Raw genomic sequence first — 19,503 nt, forward strand, 5'->3', positions numbered from 1 at the left:
GTAATCCTAGCACTCTGGGAGGCCGAGGCGGGCGGATCACTCAAGGTCAGGAGTTCAAAACCAGCCTGAGCAAGAGGGAGACCCCGTCTCTACTAAAAATAAAAAGAAATTAATTGGCCAACTAAAATATATAGAAAAAATTAGCCGGGCATGGTGGTGCATGCCTGTAGTCCCAGCTACTCAGGAGGCTGAGGCAGGAGGATCGCTTGAGCCAGGAGTTGGAGGTTGCTGTGAGCTAGGCTGATGCCACGGCACTCTCGCCTAGGCAACAAAGAGAGACTCTGTCTCAAAAGAAAAAGAAAAGAAAGAAAACAAAAGCATCGTGCCTTCAGCAACAGACCCACGTGAGTCTCCTGCTTCTGCCACCTTAGGGAAGGAAGGCCACACTACTCAACTTGTGAATGGCCCACGCCCCCACCCGTGTAGGATATGAGAAGAAGGAGGGACAGTGAGTAAAGACCCAGGGATGGGCATGGTGGCTTTTTCACCATCACGACGATTTGTTTAATACCAAGCAAGCACTGCTTTGAGCCTAAGCCCCAGCACCTCGGAAGGCCCTTGCCCAAGCCAACAGCCGCGCGCCCGAGCCCACCTGCCTCTGGAAGTTCAGCAGCCTGAGGGCCTTGAGCTCAATGGTCGCTTTGGTTCGCAAATCCCCGGCCAGGGACCCGGGAAGGTTTTCAAGTTCCTGAATTCGGTGCGCGATGCGAGCCTGCAGCCTGCGGGGCAAAGACAGGGAGACGGGTGGGCGGTGAGAGGGCTCGTGTGTATGCGGAGCCCACCTGGTCCTGTGCTCGAAAGCCGGGAATGCAGGAGGCGGAATCCGTCCCTCGAGGGACAGTGACGCTGTTCACCAGACAGGACATGCCTCAGAAGAGGACGCCGGCAGCAACGCAGAGCTGAGGGAGGCAGCTCGGAGGACCACACTCCTTAGGACAGGGCTCGGGGACACAGCACACGAGACGGCTGGCTCGTGACACTTCAGCAGTGTGAGCACCTCATCCGTCCCAGCGCTGGCATGGATGGGACATGTGGCGTGGAAATCTGCTTAGCCCCTGTGCCTCAGAGCAACCCTTCAGGCTCAGTCCAAAGGTTTCATGGGACAACCCCCTACTCAAGTCTTTCCGCGTGTATCTCCTAAGCACCTACTGTGTGCCCAGGACCATTTCCAGTGTGGGGCCCCAGGACTGAACAAGACTAACTAGGCCATTTGTCACTCATGGGGCTCTCCACCCTAGGTGACAGAGTGAGACTGTCTCAAATATATATATAGATAGATAGACAGATAGATAGATAGATATAGATATATTGGCTGGGCACAGTGGCTCACACCTATAATCCTAGCACTCTGGGAGGCTGAGGCGGGAGGATCACTCAGTCAGGAGTTCAAAACCAGCCTGAGCAAGGGCAAGCCCCTGTCTCAACCAAAAAAATTAGAAAGAAATTAATTGGCCAACTAAAAATATATACAAAAAATTAGCTGGCCATGGTGGCACACGCCTGTAGTCTTAGCTATTCAGGAGGCTGAGGCAGAAGGATCACTTGAGCCCAGGAGTTTGAGGTTACTGTGAGCTAGGTTGATGACACAGCACTCTAGCCTGGGCAACAGAGTGAGACTTTGTTTCCAAAAGAAAAAAAATTAAATATCTACTGCAATTCCAGAGAGTAGTAAGTGCTTTGAGGAAGGGGCTGGAGGTGATGGGGAAAGGTAATCTCAGCAATGAGGCCAGTGTGACCAGAAGAAGCCACACACAGCTTGTGCAAAGGTCCTGGGGCAGGAGTGAGCCTAACTTGTTAAATAAACAGAAACAAGGAGAGTGAGGTAGGTGAGGACCAAGTGCTGGGAAGTGCTGGGCAGGGCTGGACAGAAAGGAACGTTTATTGGACGGATAATAGGAAACGAAACCAAAGGCAGGTTTTAAGCCAGGAATTGATGTAAGTCAGCTGTAAAGAGACTTTAAGCTGCCGTGTGGGAAACAGACCACCGATGTTTGACAAAGGTCCACTGCAAGCTTGCCGGGTTGCTTTTTTGAGTGCTGATAAAACCAAAGCTGGAGCACACCCTATGTTTCTTGGTAAAAACAGGCGCTTCCATTCTTGTGTGTGTTCCTACAATCTCCGTGGAGGGCAGTTTTGCAGAATCTACGAAATTTCCCAGTGCACGTCCCCTGGAGCCCGACAACGCCTCTCCCAGGGTCTGATACTGACACACGTGCACAGGTGTGACATGAGAGCTCTGCAGGAATCATCTCAACGGAGAGCTCAGAAACGACCCAACGGCATGGAGCCAGGGGCCTGGCTGACTGGAAAGCCACCAGACAGAACACTGCGCCATCCGGGAAATGAACAGGAAGCCACAGCGGCGGCGATCTCTAAGACCCGTGGCCAGGGCAGAACAGTGCGCACGGCGCGGACGCGTGGGGCAGCAGAGCACGCGCACGCGCACACACCGACTCTCCCCGCGAGGCGAGGCGAGCCCGGGGAGGAGGCAGCACCCTCACCTGTACTCCCGCTCCTGCAGGATCTCCACGGGGTCCAGGCCCCTCGGCTTCTGGATGGGGGTGATACGACTCTGCTTCTGGTGCAGCGGCACCATGGGGGCGGGCTGGGCCGGCTGCCCCGGGGACTGTGTCTGGGGCGGCATCACGGGGGAGGCGGCGGGCGGGACTGCGGGGGGCGCAGGCGAAGGGCGGCCCGTTGGCTGCGGGGGGATCAGCTTCTGAGGGGTGCTGGTGGGGGCAGCAGCATTCGCCATGGGCCCTGGGGGAGGCAAGCGGGGGCCCGTGTTGAGCTCTTGGGCCCCTCCAGCCCCGGGGACAGCAAATCCGCTCCCCTCCCCCACCTCTCAGGCAGCTGCCAGGCGGCCTCTCACTCAGGGGTCCCTGCCTCAGGGCTGGAACCTCCTGGAGACCTCAGCCCCGTCCCACAGGCCCTCCACTGAGCCAAGTCACCGCTGGAAAGGGACACTCAGCCCCATGGCGACCCTGGGCTCTGTCCTTCGGTGCTGGGGCTCACGGGGCAGCATTTCCCTGTCTTCCCTCTCCTGCAGCTACTACCAAGTCCAGCTGAAGCGATTCACTCTTCAACGCCCAGTGCTACGTCTCAGACTCCAAGGTGGCCACAAACGAGCCCCTTCCATGCACTGCCTCGCCCCAAACAGAGGGAGGTTCTCCCTGAACAACTAAGTACATGCACAGAACGCCAGGGACCAGGCGAAGGCCACACACCACCAGAGGAGGTGGAACCAAAACCGAACCTTTGGGAACTAACCCGGGACAGAGACCCAGAGAAGACCACAGGAGAAGTATAGGCTTTGGGTCGGGCTGACTGTCCCTTTCTCTCTGACCCGGCTCTTCCCGAGGCCTGCACAGCCCAAGTTCACGATGGGGAGTCAGACACAAGCCCAAGAGAGAAGGGAACCTACCTTCAGGCCAGGGCTTGGGAGGCCCTCCGGGGGGCTGGCCTGGCATCCCAGGGGGCACGCCTGAGGGTCCTGGCGGGGGCATGTTGGGCCCTCCCATACCTACACACAGGGAGAAAGCAACAGGAGAGATTAACATGCATCCTGTGTCCACACCTGCACCCGCCCCGTGGGCAGCCCTGGCTCCAGGGGACACACTCATCAACGGGCCCCCGAGTGAGGGCCTGGGAGGAAGGGAGGTGGAGAAACAGCATCTATCAGGACAGCCCCCCCACCGTCCCCCCACCCCCCCCTCCCAGCACCCAGAAGTGGAATCCCAGAGAGGGGACGCGGGCGGGCAGAGCTTACCATGAGGCCTGCTGTAATTTGGAGGTGCTGGGCCCGGACCTGGGCCAGGGCCAGGGCCAGGGCCGGGACCGGGTCCGGTTGCGGACACCGAGGGTGGAGGTAGTGTTGGCATCTGCTGCTGCATCCCGGGCATCGGCCGCTTTCCCTGCACGGCCATCTGCAGGTGGTCGGGCAGGGGCTGCCCCCTGGCCAGCATCTTATAGGCCATGATCTGAGCTCTCAGCTGGTGCAGCTGGTTCTGGTTAAACGGGGTTGGGCCTCGGTTCTGCTGCCCCAATGCCTGGGGGTCGGCGCCATCCAGTGGGGCCCCTCCCGGCCCAGACGACATCTGGGGACCCGAGGACGGGCCGCTGGCTGGAACCGGGCTGGAGGCATGCTCAGAGCCACCCAGGGGCGAGGGGTAACCTGCGGAGAAAGGCCAGCCCATTGGTCACTCAGCAGCACACATCTGTGCTTTTAAGACAGAGACGGTGACCTTTTCTGATGTATCTACACCAGCTCCCACCCTGGCTTCTCTTGAGAATCAAACAAGAGGCACCCAGAGGGCACACACTCGAGTCACCTCGGCCCACTGGCTGCATGGCCCACCTGGTGTGGCCCACGTTTCAGCAAGGGGCCGCTGGCTGATGCCGAGAGCCAGCACACGGAATCTGGTCCCCCTGGGCCTGCCCTCCTGCCTGCACGTGGGCAGGGCGCACGCCCAGGGCGGCCAAGCCCCCTCCACTCATTTCCATTCCCTGTGGCGCCCTGAGCTTCCTGCTCCTGAGACACAAAGGGCCTGGCAAGTCATTTACCACTTTGCTTCTCAACTGTCCCTGTACAGAAGGGCCACCTGCAGGGCTTGTTAAGGCAGAGTCCGGGGCCCTAAGAATGTGCCCAGGACTAGTAAGCTCCTGGGTGGCACCAGCTGCTGCCCAGTGGACCCACTATGCCACACCCAGCCTGTCCCACCAGCACTCACTCTCCTGGGGCTGCTTGAGATGACAGGGCCAGAATGGAGCAGCAGCCAAGCCCACCAGAGACAGGGCTGCCCACCTGGCTCAACTGTCCTAGGTCCTCCCTGAATCCATCTGTAGGAGTCCCCAGGAGGAAAATGGTCCCAGGGCGGGGCAGACACAAGACAAGAAGAGACGCAGAACTGTACCTTGGGAGTGCTGGTCCATGGGGCTGGGTGGGGGCCCCATGCCCGCGTGGCCCCCTGACCGCATGCCCATGCCCTTCATCTGGTTGTAGCGTGGGTCGTCCGGCATGCCCTTCTCGTGCATGGACTCCATTGGCTAGGACAGGGGCGAGGACAAGGCAGGGTCAGAAAGCGGGAACAGGAAGAGGGGCAGCACCGCCGAGATAAGTTCAATGTCACTGAGAATGGCCACCTAATGCTGCCACATCATCTACTGAATCGCCAACACAACCATGTGGCTTGGCTCCAAGACATGGTCCTAACACCTACTTCAGCGTCAAGGCAAACACACAAAAGAAATACCACCCACTGGAGGGTGACCACCCAGGAGCCTGTGGTCTGGAGGCAGAGGGACAACTGGACCAGGGACCTAGGTGAGGGAAGAATGTGTCATGAGACAGCCAGAATCCCACAGGGAAAGGACACAACGTGACACCCCTGGTCAGGGAGCAGGTGTCGCCGGGTCATCTTCACCAGGAGACTGACCACAAATTTGAAGATCGTAGGACCCTCTTCTCAGGAACTGTAAATTAGAGTGGCCTGTCCCAACTCCTAGTCCAGTTGTCCCCTGGCCTCCAGACCACAGTCACCCAGGCCCTGGAGCACGCCACTGAGTGGGGAGAAAGGGTGGCCACTGCTCGGCTCCGTGAGCTATACGGGCGAGCTGGACATACAGGAGACCGTGTGCCTTAAGCTTCTCTAGGGGTCTGGAGGCTTCTCTTTATTAATGAAAGAAACTTCAGATGGATGGCCCATGCAGAGCAAGGGAGTGGTGCGGCTGCTGGCTGGCAGGGGGCCGGGATGAGCTGCTCTCCACTCCTGGCTCAGGGCTGGGCTGTGTGACCAGGCCAGGCTGGGGGTCCTCCACGCCTGATGCCCGTGTTCACAGCGGTGGGCCCCAGGGTGGACGTCTGAGCTGAGCCAGGTCCCCTCTAACTAGAGGGCTTTCCCCTCTCTGTCCAGAGGCTGCCTGCGGCCACAGGACAGGAGTGCAGGCGGCAAGGAACCCGGCCTACAGCAAGGGACGCAGGCGCAGGGGCAGGGGCTCCCTACCTTGTGCATCTGGTGCATGTTGTCCTGAGGGTACCCTCCAGGCCCCTGGGTCTGGATGGGGTGTCCTGCTGAGGGCGGCCCTGGGCTGGGCCCCATCATGCTGTGGGCGGAGCCCGGTGAGGGACCCGGGCTAGGACCCAGCATGGCTCCAGGCGACGGGCCTGGGCCCGGGGAAGGTCCCGGCCGAGGAGTTCCGCCCAGGGGTGGGTCTGGAGTGGACATATTCACAGGAGCAGTGGACAGTGGTCTCCTGCCGGAAGAAGTCCTGGTCAGTGTGGGGGTCGTGGCCAATGGCTAGGCACCTCAGGGACGGCAGAAGTAGACCACACAGTCACATCAGAATCATCCACCAATGGGGAGCCAACGCCTCTGACCCCTGCCACCGAAATCTTTTCCCTGCAATTGCTCTCAGAAAAAGTGATCTGTCTCTGGCACACAAATGAGATCATCATCCACCCAGGAAGGTGGGGACAAAGATAAACACGGGTCACGCTACTTCACCAGGGCCCTCGGCTTCTTTTGCCATCTTTCTGATCACGGGAAAGGGAACATCTAAGGCGGGTTCGAGTCTACCCTTCACACTGCTCCAACACGTGATCTTCTCATTTAACAAAAAGAGAGAGGACACCACGGCTTGTCAGTCTCACATTGGAACTTCATAAAGTCAATAAAAACAAACGCTATGGCAAGTGACACTGGTTTTGCACCGAAGGCAGTAAAACCAAGTTTCCTTTAAAATAAATGAATTAGGCAGGGCACGGTGGCTCACACCTGTAATCCCAGCGCCTTGGGAAGCTGAGGCAGGAGGATCACTTGAGCCCAGGAGTTTCAGGCCAGCCTGAGCAATACAGTCAGATCCTGTCTCTACAAAAACATAAAAACAAAATAAAATAAAGGAATTTAAGTTTAAAACGTAGCGTCATTTAAAGAAAAATATCACACAAATCTGATCTCAAATACTTCTAGAGGGATATTCAAATGTCTCAAGTTTGATGAATATTGCTGCAAAGTAAAAAAAAAAAAATCGATACCAAAAAAAAAAAAAAAAAAGGAAAACTGATACCCAGAACTATGACCCAGAGCCTCTACAATATCCAAAACTCAGCTAAGAAACTACATGCAATTATGTTAGTAAATTATGCTTGCTGTTACAGGTCCACAGACCAATGAATTTTATAAATGCTTTCTAGAGTAAAGGTTCAAATTTCAGGTAACCCTTACTCTGTTGTATAGTTACATAGTCTCCTATTGTCTGAATGTTTGTGTCCCCCACTAAAATTCATATGTTAAGGCCAGCTACAATGGCTCATGCCTATAATCCTAGCACTCTAGGAGGCTGAGGCAGGAGGATTGCTTGAGGTCAAGAGTTCGAGACCAGCCAGAGCAAGAGCGAAACCCCCGTCTCCACAAAAAAAAGAAAAAGTTAGCCAGTATGGTGGCGCATGCCTGTAGTCCCAGCTACTTGGGAGGCTGAGTCAGGAGGATCACTTGAGCCCAGGAATTTGAGGTTGCAGTGAGCTATAATGACACCACTACATTCTAGCTGAGGTGACAGAGCAAGACTGTCTCAGATAAAAAAAAAAAAAGAAAGAAAGAAAAGAAAAAATTTCATATGTTAAAAATCTAATGCCTAGTGTCATGGATTTAGGAGGTGGGGTCTTTGGGAAACAACTGGGTAGAGCCCTCACGAATGGAATTAGTCCCCTTATAAAAAAGACCCAAGAGAGACCCTCGCCCTTCCTCTACATGAGGACACAGTGAAAAGCCGCTGTCTATAAGGAAGCAGGCCCACACCAGAATCTACTGGGACCTTGATCTTAGGTCTCTGCAGCCTCCAGAACCGTGAGGAGTCAACGTGTGTTGTTTACAAGCCACCAGTCTAAGCTATTCTGTTACAGCAGCCCAAATGGACTCGCACACGGCCTTCGATAACATTCTCTTTAATTCAATAACCTCTCTCCTGATGATGAAGTGATACAATGTCATGGCTAATATCTGGAAAACACAAAAAGAATACAGAAACTTAAAGTCACCCAGATCCCAGCCGATACAGAGGCTAAAGTACCTGCTGCCCCTGCAGGTGACAATTAGAAACCCTGGTCTCCTGTTCCCTCCCAGAAGCAAGGGACATCTGCAGGAGAGAAGGCTGGGAGGCTCCCGGGGGTCCACAGGGCCCTGAGGATGGAGCAGGCCTGGCCAGGTGCCCAGCCACGCAGGGTGCAGAGCTGCCCTGGTGGAGCCGCTGGGACCCCACCTCCGTTCTAGGCTATTCCACCCACCCACTCACACACACACACACACACTCTCACTCCATGGAACTTCTCAGCACACCCTAGGTAAGCGTTCCTTCACATAATCTTACCTATGACCATTTTCATCACTTAATAGTCTCTGACACACAAATTCTAATGGCTCCACTGCATGTCCTTGCCCTGACGCGCCCCGTGTTTTCTAATAGCCCCTCTCTTGTCGGGCAAGTCACAAATCTAGGATTTGTTTCTGTGGCCTTTTGGAATGAATCTCTTTACCCCTCAACTTTCCTGTGTACTTCTGGTTCTGAGGATAAATTCTGTAGGAAGGACAGGAATATCTTTAATCCCTTAGAGAAAAAAATGTGCTTTTTTAATTTGAAAAGTACGGATATTTTCTCAGATACTAGATCAAAACCCCAAAACTACTACTTCATTCCAGGCTTCTGGCTAGAGAGAGGACGAGATCCCTGAGCAGGGCCAGAGCTGGCACGCCACCGATCCTGAGATGACAGGCCCCGGCATGAACAAACCGGAACGTGCTACACTCAGAACACGTCTCTCTGACCTCTGGGCGTCCCCAGTTATCTCCAAAGCTCCCGAGAGCCTTGGCACCAGGCCTCAGGTAAACCTGACAAGGGCGCTGGAGAATTTGTGTCTCATGTCCCCAGCTCACCAATCCCTTCCCCGCAAACCCAAAACCCAATGAGCTCAAGAAAAAACAAACTTTTTAAAAAAATTAAATTTGAACAGCCAGACAGGGTGGATTTTACACTTGTAAAATCCAGCACTCTAGGAGGCCAGGAGTTTGAGACCAGCCTGAGCAACACGGCGAGACCTGGTCTCTACAAAAAAATAATTAGCCAGGCGTAGTGGTATGCACCTATAGTCCCAGCTACTCAGGAGGCTGAGGCAGGAGGATTGCTTAAGCCTAAGAATTTGAGGTTGCAGTGAGCTATGACGACATTACTGTACTCCGGCCTGGACGACATAGTGAGACCCTGTCTCTAAATAAATAAGAGATAAATTTATTTGGAAGCAAAACTGGTCCGACTCTGCTCTATGTAAAAGCCACCCATTCTGCTACAGAAACAGGATCCTGGTGGATTCTGACATGCCGCCCAGGCTCTGCCCCGGGAGAGCAGTCTGTGCCCCTGATAACTTTACTAAGATGCTGACTCTGGAGTCCGTAGCCTCCGGCCTGGGGGCTTGTCTGCGGGGAGGATGCACCTGCAGTCACACGCTGCAGACGGGAAGCCGAGCAGAGGCAGATGGCCTCTGGCTCTCTGGCACTCCCCTCTGGGCCCTTCGTTCCCTGCACAGTCCTTCTCTGAGGCCCACCGAGCTGCAGTGAGGTAGGAAAAAGGACAAGAAAGCCACACACTTTGCAGACACTTCGTCATTCGCTGGCCGATAGCTTCTTCCTCACACGTAGGTCTTCGCTGTAAGTCCAGCAAACTGAAACTGACAGCAAATACGACACAGGCCATCTGGGACAAATCACCTTCTCCCTCTCCAAGGCGGACAGGCCGATGAGCACACACTGGGAGGTGACTCTGAAATTACAGCTCTGCTCCTCATACTGTACACTCAACATCAGAACTTCTTCCTCAGATCACAGGATGCTGTCACGGTCTCCATGAATGGCCTCGACTCACCGTACTGCCAACTTCATCAATGACACACACAGGCTCACTGAAGATGCTGCCTCAGGAAAGACTTTATGCCCAAATGTGGTAAGTCTGCTTTTGAGAAGCACAAGGTTTCACGAGAGGCTTTTTTTTTTTTTTTTTTGAGACAGAGTCTCGCTCTGTCACCTGGGCTGGAGTGCAGTGACATCATCATGGCTCACAGCAACCTCACACTCCTGGGCTCAAGCGATCTTCCTGCCTCGGCCTCCCAAGTAGCTGGGTCTGCAGGCATGCACCATCACACTCAGCTAATTTTTCTACTTTTTTTAGAGACAGGGTCTCACTTTTGCTCAAGCTGGTCTCAAACTTCTGGGATCAAGCGATCCTCCTGCCTCAGCCTCCCAGAGTGCTAGGATTATTACAGGTGTAAGCCATCATGCCTGACCACAAGAAGCTTTTAAAAATGGCATCTGCTCCTGCAGCTGCCACCTCTGAAGCACAAGGCTATGGTGACGAGGGAAAGCATGCAGGGCCGCTGTCAGCAAGCTCACGCTGGATTGCAAGCTCACAGGTGCGCGAGTTACAGTAACAGGTTACGGGGCAGGTGCTGTGCAAAACCGTGCTGAGCACCGGCCGACCTACGGCATGGCAGTAGAGAGAGAACAGGGCAGCAGCTCTGTGGTCCCCAGTTTACTTCTGAGGAAAGTGGCTTAGGATTTTGTTGACTTTCAATAAGTTGCAGGTGTCCTGGTCATAGAACTGTAGGTGAGTAACTTGAGGATCCCAGATGACATTGGACATAGCACTTCCGACCTTCCAGAAGGTGCCCTCAGGCCCTGCCCAGTCAGTACCAGCCTCCAGGGAAACCACTATTTTGACTATCACCGCAGATCACTTTCACTTGTAACTAAACTTCAGCTAAAAAGAGAATCACATAGGATCGTTTTGCTAACCGTTATGTTTATGTCTGGGAGAGTCATCCGTGTTGCTGAGTATGACAGTCACGCATTCTTTTTATTTGTCCATTCTCATGTGCACAGCCATTGTGCCACCAGGTTTTCACCAGCACACATCAAGCTGCTATGAGCAACAGTACCTGGCAGACACAGACACTCATTTTCCTCGGGTGTCCAAGGGTGGAACTGGTGGTCACAGGGAGGCATAAATGTAGCTTCGGTAGCAAGTGCCAGTTTTCCTAAATGGTTGTTCAAACTCCACACTCTGCCCGCCCATCAAAAAACAGTGGGAGCGCGTTCCAGTTGCTCCACATCCACACCAACACTTGCTGCTGTCCGTCTTTATAATTTTTCATCATTCTTGTAAATGTATCATCGTATCTCATGGCTTGCATTTGCATTTCCCTCATGACTAACGGCGTTGAGCACCTTTCTGTATGCTTCCAGCCTTCTACACGGCCACTTAAAAAGTGGCTAAGTTTCTGCTAATATTTTATCCAGGATGTGTGACTGCAATTCCCTTCTACCAGTCGGAGACCTGCCTTTGCACTCTTTTTATTTTATTTTTATTTTAATTTTAATTTTTTTAGAGATGAGGTCTTGCTCTGTTAGCCGGGCTGGAGGGCAGTGGCACAATCTTAGCTCACTGCAACCTTGAACTCCTGGGCTCAAGCGATCCTCCTGCCTCAGTCTCCCTAGTAGCTGGGACTACAGGCACATGCCATCAAACCCAGTTAATTTTATTTTTGTAGAGATGGGGTCTTGCTATGATGCCCAGGCTGGTCTCAAACTCCTGCGCTCAAGTGATCCTCCCACCTCGGCCTCCCAAAGTGCTGGATTAGAGACGTGAGCCACGGCATCTGGACGCCTTTGCACCTTAATGGAGTCTTCTTATGAAGAGTAGTTCTTAATTTTAATGACGGCCAATCAATCAAGTTTGTTCTTTGATGGTTAATGTTTTTAGGATCCTATCTAAGAAATCTTTGTCTACCTCAAGGCCACTAAGATACAGGAAGGGAGGGGATAATTCCAAATCCAGAAGGATGGGGACTTGCCTTCACCTCCAAATGACTTACAACTGCTGGGGGACATCTCGGTCACAAGAAAATCACGGGTAAAGGAAGACCCAGCCAGAGAGGGGAAGCAGGCAGATGGGCCCACTTGGTGGTAATGCCCCAGATTCACCCGCTGGACCCTCACTGCCACACTGGGACAGGGACCATCGCTGGCCCTGCTGACACAGGGGTTCCTGAGCCTCAGACACCACACAGCAGGTCTGTGGAAGAGCTGAGGTCACAAGGCCAAGGCCACACTGGAACTCGCTGGCACGCAGCAGACTCTCAACGTGGACTCTGTGGCTTTGCTGGATAAACTCCCTGGGACTCTGTTTCCTCCTCTGAGGGCCAGAGCAGAGCCCAGCGTCTCCCTCACAGGTGACAGGCAGCACCAGACGAGCTAACCGATGCCTCCCTCAAGGAACCTCTCTCCTCTGCCAGGTTTACCGAGCAGTCGCCTGGTGCTTCCCAGGTACTACACTAGGATGGTCACAAAGTCCTCCCATCGAGCCAAGCAGCAGGGCTCCTTTCCCTGCACAGAGATGAGTAAACTGAGTCACGTAGCAAGCGACCACTCTGGAGAGCTTGCTTCCTAAACGTAGCCTCCGCCAGCCCGAGCCTGGAGGAATGCCCCAGCCCGGCGCGGCCCGGAACACCCGGCTTCCCCCTGCGGGAAGCAGAGGCTGCACGAGGCAGCAGCGGCTGGCTGAAGCGCAGCCCAGCCCCTAGGTACAAACAAGGACACGCTGTCAACAGTGACACGCACACCCGGGCAATCAGTGGGTACAGAACTGGCTGCTGCAGACATTTCTTTCTCCTCGTGGCTCCGCTGTCACAAACGTGGTGTTCTTAGCCCTCATCTAACTGCTCCTGGCCAGCGGCCCCTTCCTGAGGGGCTGGGTGGCACGGGCCTCGCTGGGAGCTGGAGAGGGTGTGGGGCTGGGTGCCACCTTGCTCCAGTGAGAAGCGGACACAGGAGGGCCCAACAAGCTCGGCCAGGAATTTCAGAAGAGAGGTGGGGTCTGAGGGCAGGGAACACCCCCACCACCCTGCTTCCCCGTCACCAAACATCCCTGCCCTGTGCATACAGGAAACGAACAATCTGACATTTTCAGCAAATGCCTTGGGTGCCCGAGCTCATCTCTAAGACCTCTAGGGTTTCAGGTGGCTTACACGGTGCTGCCTGGATTCGTGCACGAGGCCCTTAGGACAAGTCATGAAAAGGGAGACTTCATGCAGCACTGAAATCCATCACAAACCACGCCACAAGGAAGCAGATGAGAAAAGTGAAGGACAAGGGGACCCAGGACACCAAATCCAGACGTGTGTGGCCCTTGGATATATCGGGTCCTTTTGGGGACACAAGGAAGGGAGCCCAGAGATCCAGGCAGGAGGCTAGAAGGAATGACGGGAAGTCAAAATACTTACTCTGGGCAAGAACCTAAAGGCTGAAAGCTAAGACATTCAGTCCATGCCCAGGAGGCCAGGAGAGGAAAACGGGCCCCCAGGTGCCCAGGGCCAAAGGGTCTGGAAGTGACTTGGCCACAATGCCTCAATTTCTCTGAGAAGCACCCCAACTGCCCAGCGATCAGAAGCCCCACACAATCCACCCTGCGGAAGTCTTGGCACCATTGGGGGGAAAAAAAAAAAGAAAAGATATAGCTGCGTGTACATGGACACAGAGGATCGTCCAAAACAAATCAAGGTAGTGATTTGTTTTGTAAGGTGGGCCTGGCCCAAGCCCCGCTTTGCTAAAAAGAACAACACACACGTTAACCCACACACAGAAGCCAGGCCAAAGAAAACAGCCACCAAACTGCTGCCAGCACAGCCCCGTGACAGCGAATTTACACTTTCCATATCACAGAGGCTGGGTGTTTTCTGTTTTTGCTTACTTTTTTAAAAATAACTATCTATGACTTATATTCCGATTCTTTAAAAAAAAACCACAAAACTTTTTAATAAAAAATAACCTAGGTCAGAAAAATACCCATGAAATAAATACCCAGAAAAGATGCCCGGGAAGTGCCTTTGTGGCAATAAAAGAGAAAGATTAAAGGACCCGAGGGCTGCATTATTTTCATTACTTTCAACTTCACCAAAATTGTCATCTAAAATAGAAACATGTGTTGACGTTCAAATGTGAAGCCAGACTCCTCGCAGATCAGAGGTCTGGTCTCTTCTTTCAAGCCCCTCTTAGCTTCTGTCTTATGAATAAAAAGGGCTGGGGTGGCCAGCCCCAGGCAGGGCAAGCTGCTCCCAGGCAATCGGACCCCAGAGAAACCTGCTTGCTAGGATTACAGGGGGCGGGGAGTTTCCACTTTGCCTGAGATCCAGGACTTACACTTAAGTTTGGCCCCAGGATATCTGCTGATTTGTTCTCTTGAGCTTGGGAAAATTTGTCCCCAGACACATCTGATCAGCAGATACGACGCCAGAGTCAAGTAATGACAGGGTGCTCAGGCGGGGCCGCTTCAGCGAAGCCGGCCCATTTACCACATGTGAACTGCAACACGACATTTCCCCCCCTAACGGTCTAGGAGCAAACCTTCCCCATCAGATCAGGGACTCTCTTGTTTATGAACCCCGAAATTACAAACGAGAGTAGGCATCGGTGGTCTGAGGGATGGGGTGCGAGTGGCTTACTCCCGAGAGCGACTGTGCTCCCCAATGCTGACGGTTCTGAGGCATTTTCCTTGCCATATGATTAAGCAGCAAACCCTGCCCTACGTTCAAAAGGGAATGCGTTTCAGAAACTAAAAAGCCAGGTCCTGATGATAAATTACAATGTTTTCTGGGTTCTACCTACAAGGCAGACATGCCAAATTGTTACCAAGTAGTATTGTCAGCACCAGGAATTACCCATCATTTTATTGGGATCGCCTCCCATTTTTAGCCACTTGAATACCACTTAAGAGCACCTGCCCATCCATCTACAAGGCACCAAAGGACCTGCAGACAACCAGGATGCCCTCTGCCCCAAGGGAGCTCTCTGCGATCCCGCGGGAAGACGGAGTATCTACAGTGCAAGATCCAAAATGCTACCCCCTATTAGATCGGTGTTTTCCAAACTTTTGACCATAATCCACCATGACAATGTAACCCACCACAAACACACCAAGTAACTGCAACAGGTTTCACAAATCTGTCCTGACACATGCTCCCTGTGAAACCACGGCCCGTGTGTGCGTGTGTGTATTTTTCTTCTTTTTTTTTTTTTTTTGGTAAGGCTGACCAAGGCGTATGCTCATGCCTGTAATCCCAGCACTTTGGGACACCAAAATGCAGGAGGATTGCTTGACGTCAGGAGTTCAAGACGAGCCTGGGCAATATAAAAAGACCCAGTCACTACCAAAAAAGGAAACAAATTATAAAATAAAAACCTAGCTGGGGCCCAGGACGATGGCTCACACCTGTAATCCTAGTACTCTGGGAGGCCAAAGCGGGAGGATTGCTTGAGGTCAGGAGTTCAAGACCAGCCAGAAGAAGAACGAGACCCTGTCTCTACCAAAAATAGAAAAAAAAATTAGCCGGGCATGGTGGCACATGCCTGTAGTCCCAGCTACTCGGGAGGCTGAGGCAGGAGGATCGCTTGAGCCCAGGAGTTGGAGGTTGCTGTGAGCTAGGCTGACGCCACGGCACTCTAGCCTGGGCAACAGAGTGAGACTGTGTCTAAAATAAAGTAAAATAAAACAAATAACGAGTGATGTCACGTGGAAAAGGCAGGAGAGAAGTCCCCACGCCAGGACTCACAAAGGCCAAGCGTGAGCACACAGACGCAGAGCCCATACCTCCCCCGTGCTAGGCCCTCCAGCCACCCCAGCAGGGGACTTACTGACGACCACTCCCCAAACGCCAACCGAGCGTTGGCTGTGCCAAGCGGTGTCTGGCAGAGAACAACCAAGTTCTTGCCTGATGGAGCAGACAACTGAGTTAACAGACACAAGCACGCAAATAAACATGAGACAACATCACATAGGGGGTGAAATGCTGTAATAAAATAATCAGAGTTCACAGGGTTGACAGTCGGGAGGCACCCTGAATGCCATGGCCCGGGTGGCCTCCATGCCGTTGTCTACGGGCAGAAGGAACCGCAAGCGCAAAGGCCGGGGTGCAACTACGCGGGCACGGTCCCAGGCACCGCAAGTCCGCCCGTGTGCTGGAGCAGACAGTGGGAAACGCGCTTTGTTTCTCCCTACTCACACGTCACCTCGGACACCAACTCACAGAAAAGCAAAGCTCTCTCCTACGACACTCTCACAACACGGACACTTCCCAGACCAGATGCGCGGGTTTTCCCAGCACGCAATTCCCCAACTCCCCAAACTCCAGCCTGAGTTGGCGCCAGAGCCCACGAGTCAAGAGCTCGGTCCCACAAAACTGCTGCCACTTCAGATGCCAACTGCATGTCCCAACCTCTGGTACTCCTGACCAACCAGCTACACAAAACAGGGGTTCCCACGACCCCTCATCGGTTTTGACTAAAGTGCTAAAGCAGTTCGCAGAACTAAGGAAGGCGCTTTACTTACTATTACTGGTTTATTATAAACGGTACAACTCAGGGACCACCAGGTGGAAGCGACACACACATGTGGTATGCAGGGAGGTGGCACGCAGAGCTCCCCTGCCCTGTCTGGGCAGGCCACCCTCTAATCGTCTGTTCTTCCTGGTGACCAGCCCCATCCTGAGCGATCTAGGAGCCCCACCCTAACTCACCTCGTAAGCACAGACTCAGGGGTGACCAACGAAAGACAGTCCTATCACTCCTATGTGTGTGGACAGGGACAGGCAAAGACCAAATGTATTTCGTATCATCCCTCAGAGGGCGGGCAGTGGCAGCAGGTGGGGGGGGGGGGTCACAGGCCTTGAAGAAACTAAGGCAGGAGGATCACTTAAGCCCAGGAGTTTCAGGCTGCAGAGCTATGATGACGCCACCGCATTCTACCCTGGGCGTCAGAGCGAGACCCTACCTCTACTAGGAAGAAAAAAAGAGTGTAGGATGAGAGCCTTGAAGGTCGAGCAAAGGCAGCAAGTGGAAGGGAAGAGAAACGCTCCAACGGGCAGGAACATCCAGACGTCCTAGGGAGGCGGGCAAGGCCCGACGGTGTCCCTGCAGTCCGCCCTGCACAGGAAACCCACCCGGACCATCGTTAGGGCCAGTGTCAGCTCCCTGGGCACAATGAGGTTGGCCACTGTGCCACTTTACTGGGTGGCACACATCAGAGCCTCCCACTCAAGTTTCTCGCTGAAACAAGTGAGATGGCAACGGTCATGCCAGCCACCTGCTTCCTGAGCCAGTGGGGCGTGACCTGCCAGTGAAAGGAGAACTTAGAACACTACAAAAAGTCGGGTGCACACATATACTCACCAGCAAATTGGTATTAACTGAACAGCACCTAAGTGGTCACATAGGTACTGCAGTAATAGGGTATTGGGCAGGGGGAGGGGGCGGGTATATACATACATAATGAGTGAGATGTGCACCATCTGGGGGATGGTCATGCTGGAGACTCAGACTTGTGGGGGAGGGGGGAAATGGGCATTTATTGAAACCTTAAAATCTGTACCCCCATAATATGCTGAAATAAAAAAAAAAGAAAAAAAGAAATAAAACCATTCTGGAAAAAAAAAAAACAAAAGTCGGGTGCAGGCCGGGTGTGGTGGCTCATGCCTGTAATCCTAACACTCTGGGAGGCCGAGGCGGGAGGACCGCTCAAGATCAGGAGTTCGAGACCAGTCTGAGCAACAGCGAGACTCCATCTCTACTAAAAATAGAAAAGAAATTAATTGGCACAACTAAAAAAATATATATATAAAAAGCCGAGCATGGTGGCACATGCCTGTAGTCCCAGCTACAACCCAGGAGGCTGAGATGGGAGGATCACTTGAGCCCGGGATTTTGAGGCCAGCCCAGGCAACACAATGAGACCTCTTCTCTACAAAAACAAAATTAACCACCTCAAAGAGCCATTTTAAAGTCCATCACTATTAAAAACAGGGCCCATCCTACTCTGTCACACTCATGGCTGGTGAACTTCACACAGAGCAAAACTTAGACTATTCCCAGGGACAAATCTGCACGCACAAAAATGAAGACATGCCTCTTTACCAAGATAACCAAGTTTCAAATCAAAGTTCTCGAAACCAGTCTGGGAAGTCAGCAGGTAGTTCACGCCTGTAATTCTAACACTTTGGAAAACTGAGGGGGCGAGATCGCTTGAGGCCAGGAGTTCAAGACCAGCCTGGGCAACACAGCCAGACCCTGTCTCTACAAATAATAAAAAACTTAGCCAAGCCAGGCGTGGTGGCTCATGCCTGTAATCCTACCACTCTGGGAGGCCGAGGCGGGCAGATTGCTCGAGGTCAGGAGTTCAAAACCAGCCTGAGCAAGAGCGAGACCCCGTCTCTACTATAAATAGAAAGAAATTAATTGGCCAACTAATATATATAGAAAAAATGAGCCAGGCATGGTGGCGCATGCCTGTAGTCCCAGCTACTCGGGAGGCTGAGGCAGGAGGATCGCTTGAGCCCAGGAGTTTGAGGTTGCTGTGAGCGAGGCTGATGCCACGGCACTCACTCTAGCCTGGGCAACAGAGTGAGACTCTGTCTCAAAGAAAAAAACTCAGCCAGGGCCAGGCGCAGTGGTTCACACCTATAATCCTAACACTCTGGGAGGCCCGGGCGGGTGGATCGTTTGACCTCAGGAGTTCGAGACCAGCCTGAGCAAGAGGGAGACCCATCTCTACTAAAAACATTAGAAAGAAATTAGCTGGACAACTCAAAATACATATATGTATAAAAAAAATTAGCCGGGCATGGTGGCGCATGCCTGTAGTGCCAGCTACTCGGGAGGCTGAGGCAGGAGCATCACCTGAGCCCAGGAGCCTGAGGTTGCTGTGAGCTAGGCTGACACCACAGCAGTCTAGCCCGAGCAACAGAGTGAGACCCTGTCTTAAAAAAAAAAAAAAAAAAAAAACTTTGCCAAGTGTGGTGGTGCACGCCTGTAACGCCAGCTACTTGGAAGGGTGAGGCAGGAGGCTCACTGGAGCTCAGGGGTTCAAGGTTACAGTGAGCTGTGATGATGCCACTGCACTCTAGCCCAGGCAACAGAGTGAGACCCTGTCTCAAAAAAAAAAAAGTCTGGTGCTTAAAAGACAGGAAGTGGCCAGGACTGGTTTACACCTTGCTAGCATTTACCTGTTTTCTAAAGACAGCCCCTTCCTGAGAGAACTGGAGGGAAATCATGGATCTCCCAGCAACCCAGCTACACCTGGCGCTGCCTCAAGGCTCCTTCCCATATAAGAAGGGTCAAGGCCATGACACACGTGCCAAAAAAATCAATACACATCAGCATGCAGTTAATAGCACTTCAAGCAAGACATCACTGGCCACACTAACGAGCCCAACACATCTCCTTAGGGGGAACTGCAGCTCAGCGTGGCCCCAGACTCGACTGTGACTCAATCCCTCTCAGATGTCCCCCCAGTATGGCAGCTGTTGTATTCCCCTTTCATAGGTAGCGCATCCTTTCACTCTGATTTTTATTTTATTTTTATTTCTACATTTTTTAATTTACAATTTTTTTCTTTTTGTTTTTTCAGTCTGCGGAA

At 53.0% G+C, this 19,503-nt stretch overlaps 1 protein-coding gene across 4 annotated transcripts in view; it reads right to left on the reverse strand.

The window, feature by feature from the left end:
* SMARCA4 (SWI/SNF related BAF chromatin remodeling complex subunit ATPase 4) overlaps positions 1 to 19,503 on the reverse strand; it is a 62,812-nt gene that overhangs the window by 38,999 nt on the left and 4,310 nt on the right. For 3 of the 4 annotated variants that reach the window (XM_075998285.1, XM_075998287.1, XM_075998288.1), the window contains exons 2-7: positions 6,003 to 6,252; positions 4,914 to 5,046; positions 3,770 to 4,174; positions 3,425 to 3,523; positions 2,502 to 2,760; positions 593 to 719 (exon numbers count right to left, since the gene is read on the reverse strand). In XM_075998285.1, coding sequence (XP_075854400.1) covers positions 593 to 719; positions 2,502 to 2,760; positions 3,425 to 3,523; positions 3,770 to 4,174; positions 4,914 to 5,046; positions 6,003 to 6,224 — 1,245 coding nt within the window. In that variant the 5' untranslated portion in view covers positions 6,225 to 6,252. Of the gene's footprint in view, positions 1 to 592; positions 720 to 2,501; positions 2,761 to 3,424; positions 3,524 to 3,769; positions 4,175 to 4,913; positions 5,047 to 6,002; positions 6,253 to 6,773; positions 6,883 to 19,503 lie in introns of those variants that run through there. The other variant, XM_075998286.1, reaches the window with a different exon arrangement.

The sequence above is a fragment of the Microcebus murinus genome, chromosome 27 (genome assembly GCF_040939455.1).
Source record: "Microcebus murinus isolate Inina chromosome 27, M.murinus_Inina_mat1.0, whole genome shotgun sequence".
Classification (NCBI taxonomy): domain Eukaryota; kingdom Metazoa; phylum Chordata; class Mammalia; order Primates; family Cheirogaleidae; genus Microcebus; species Microcebus murinus.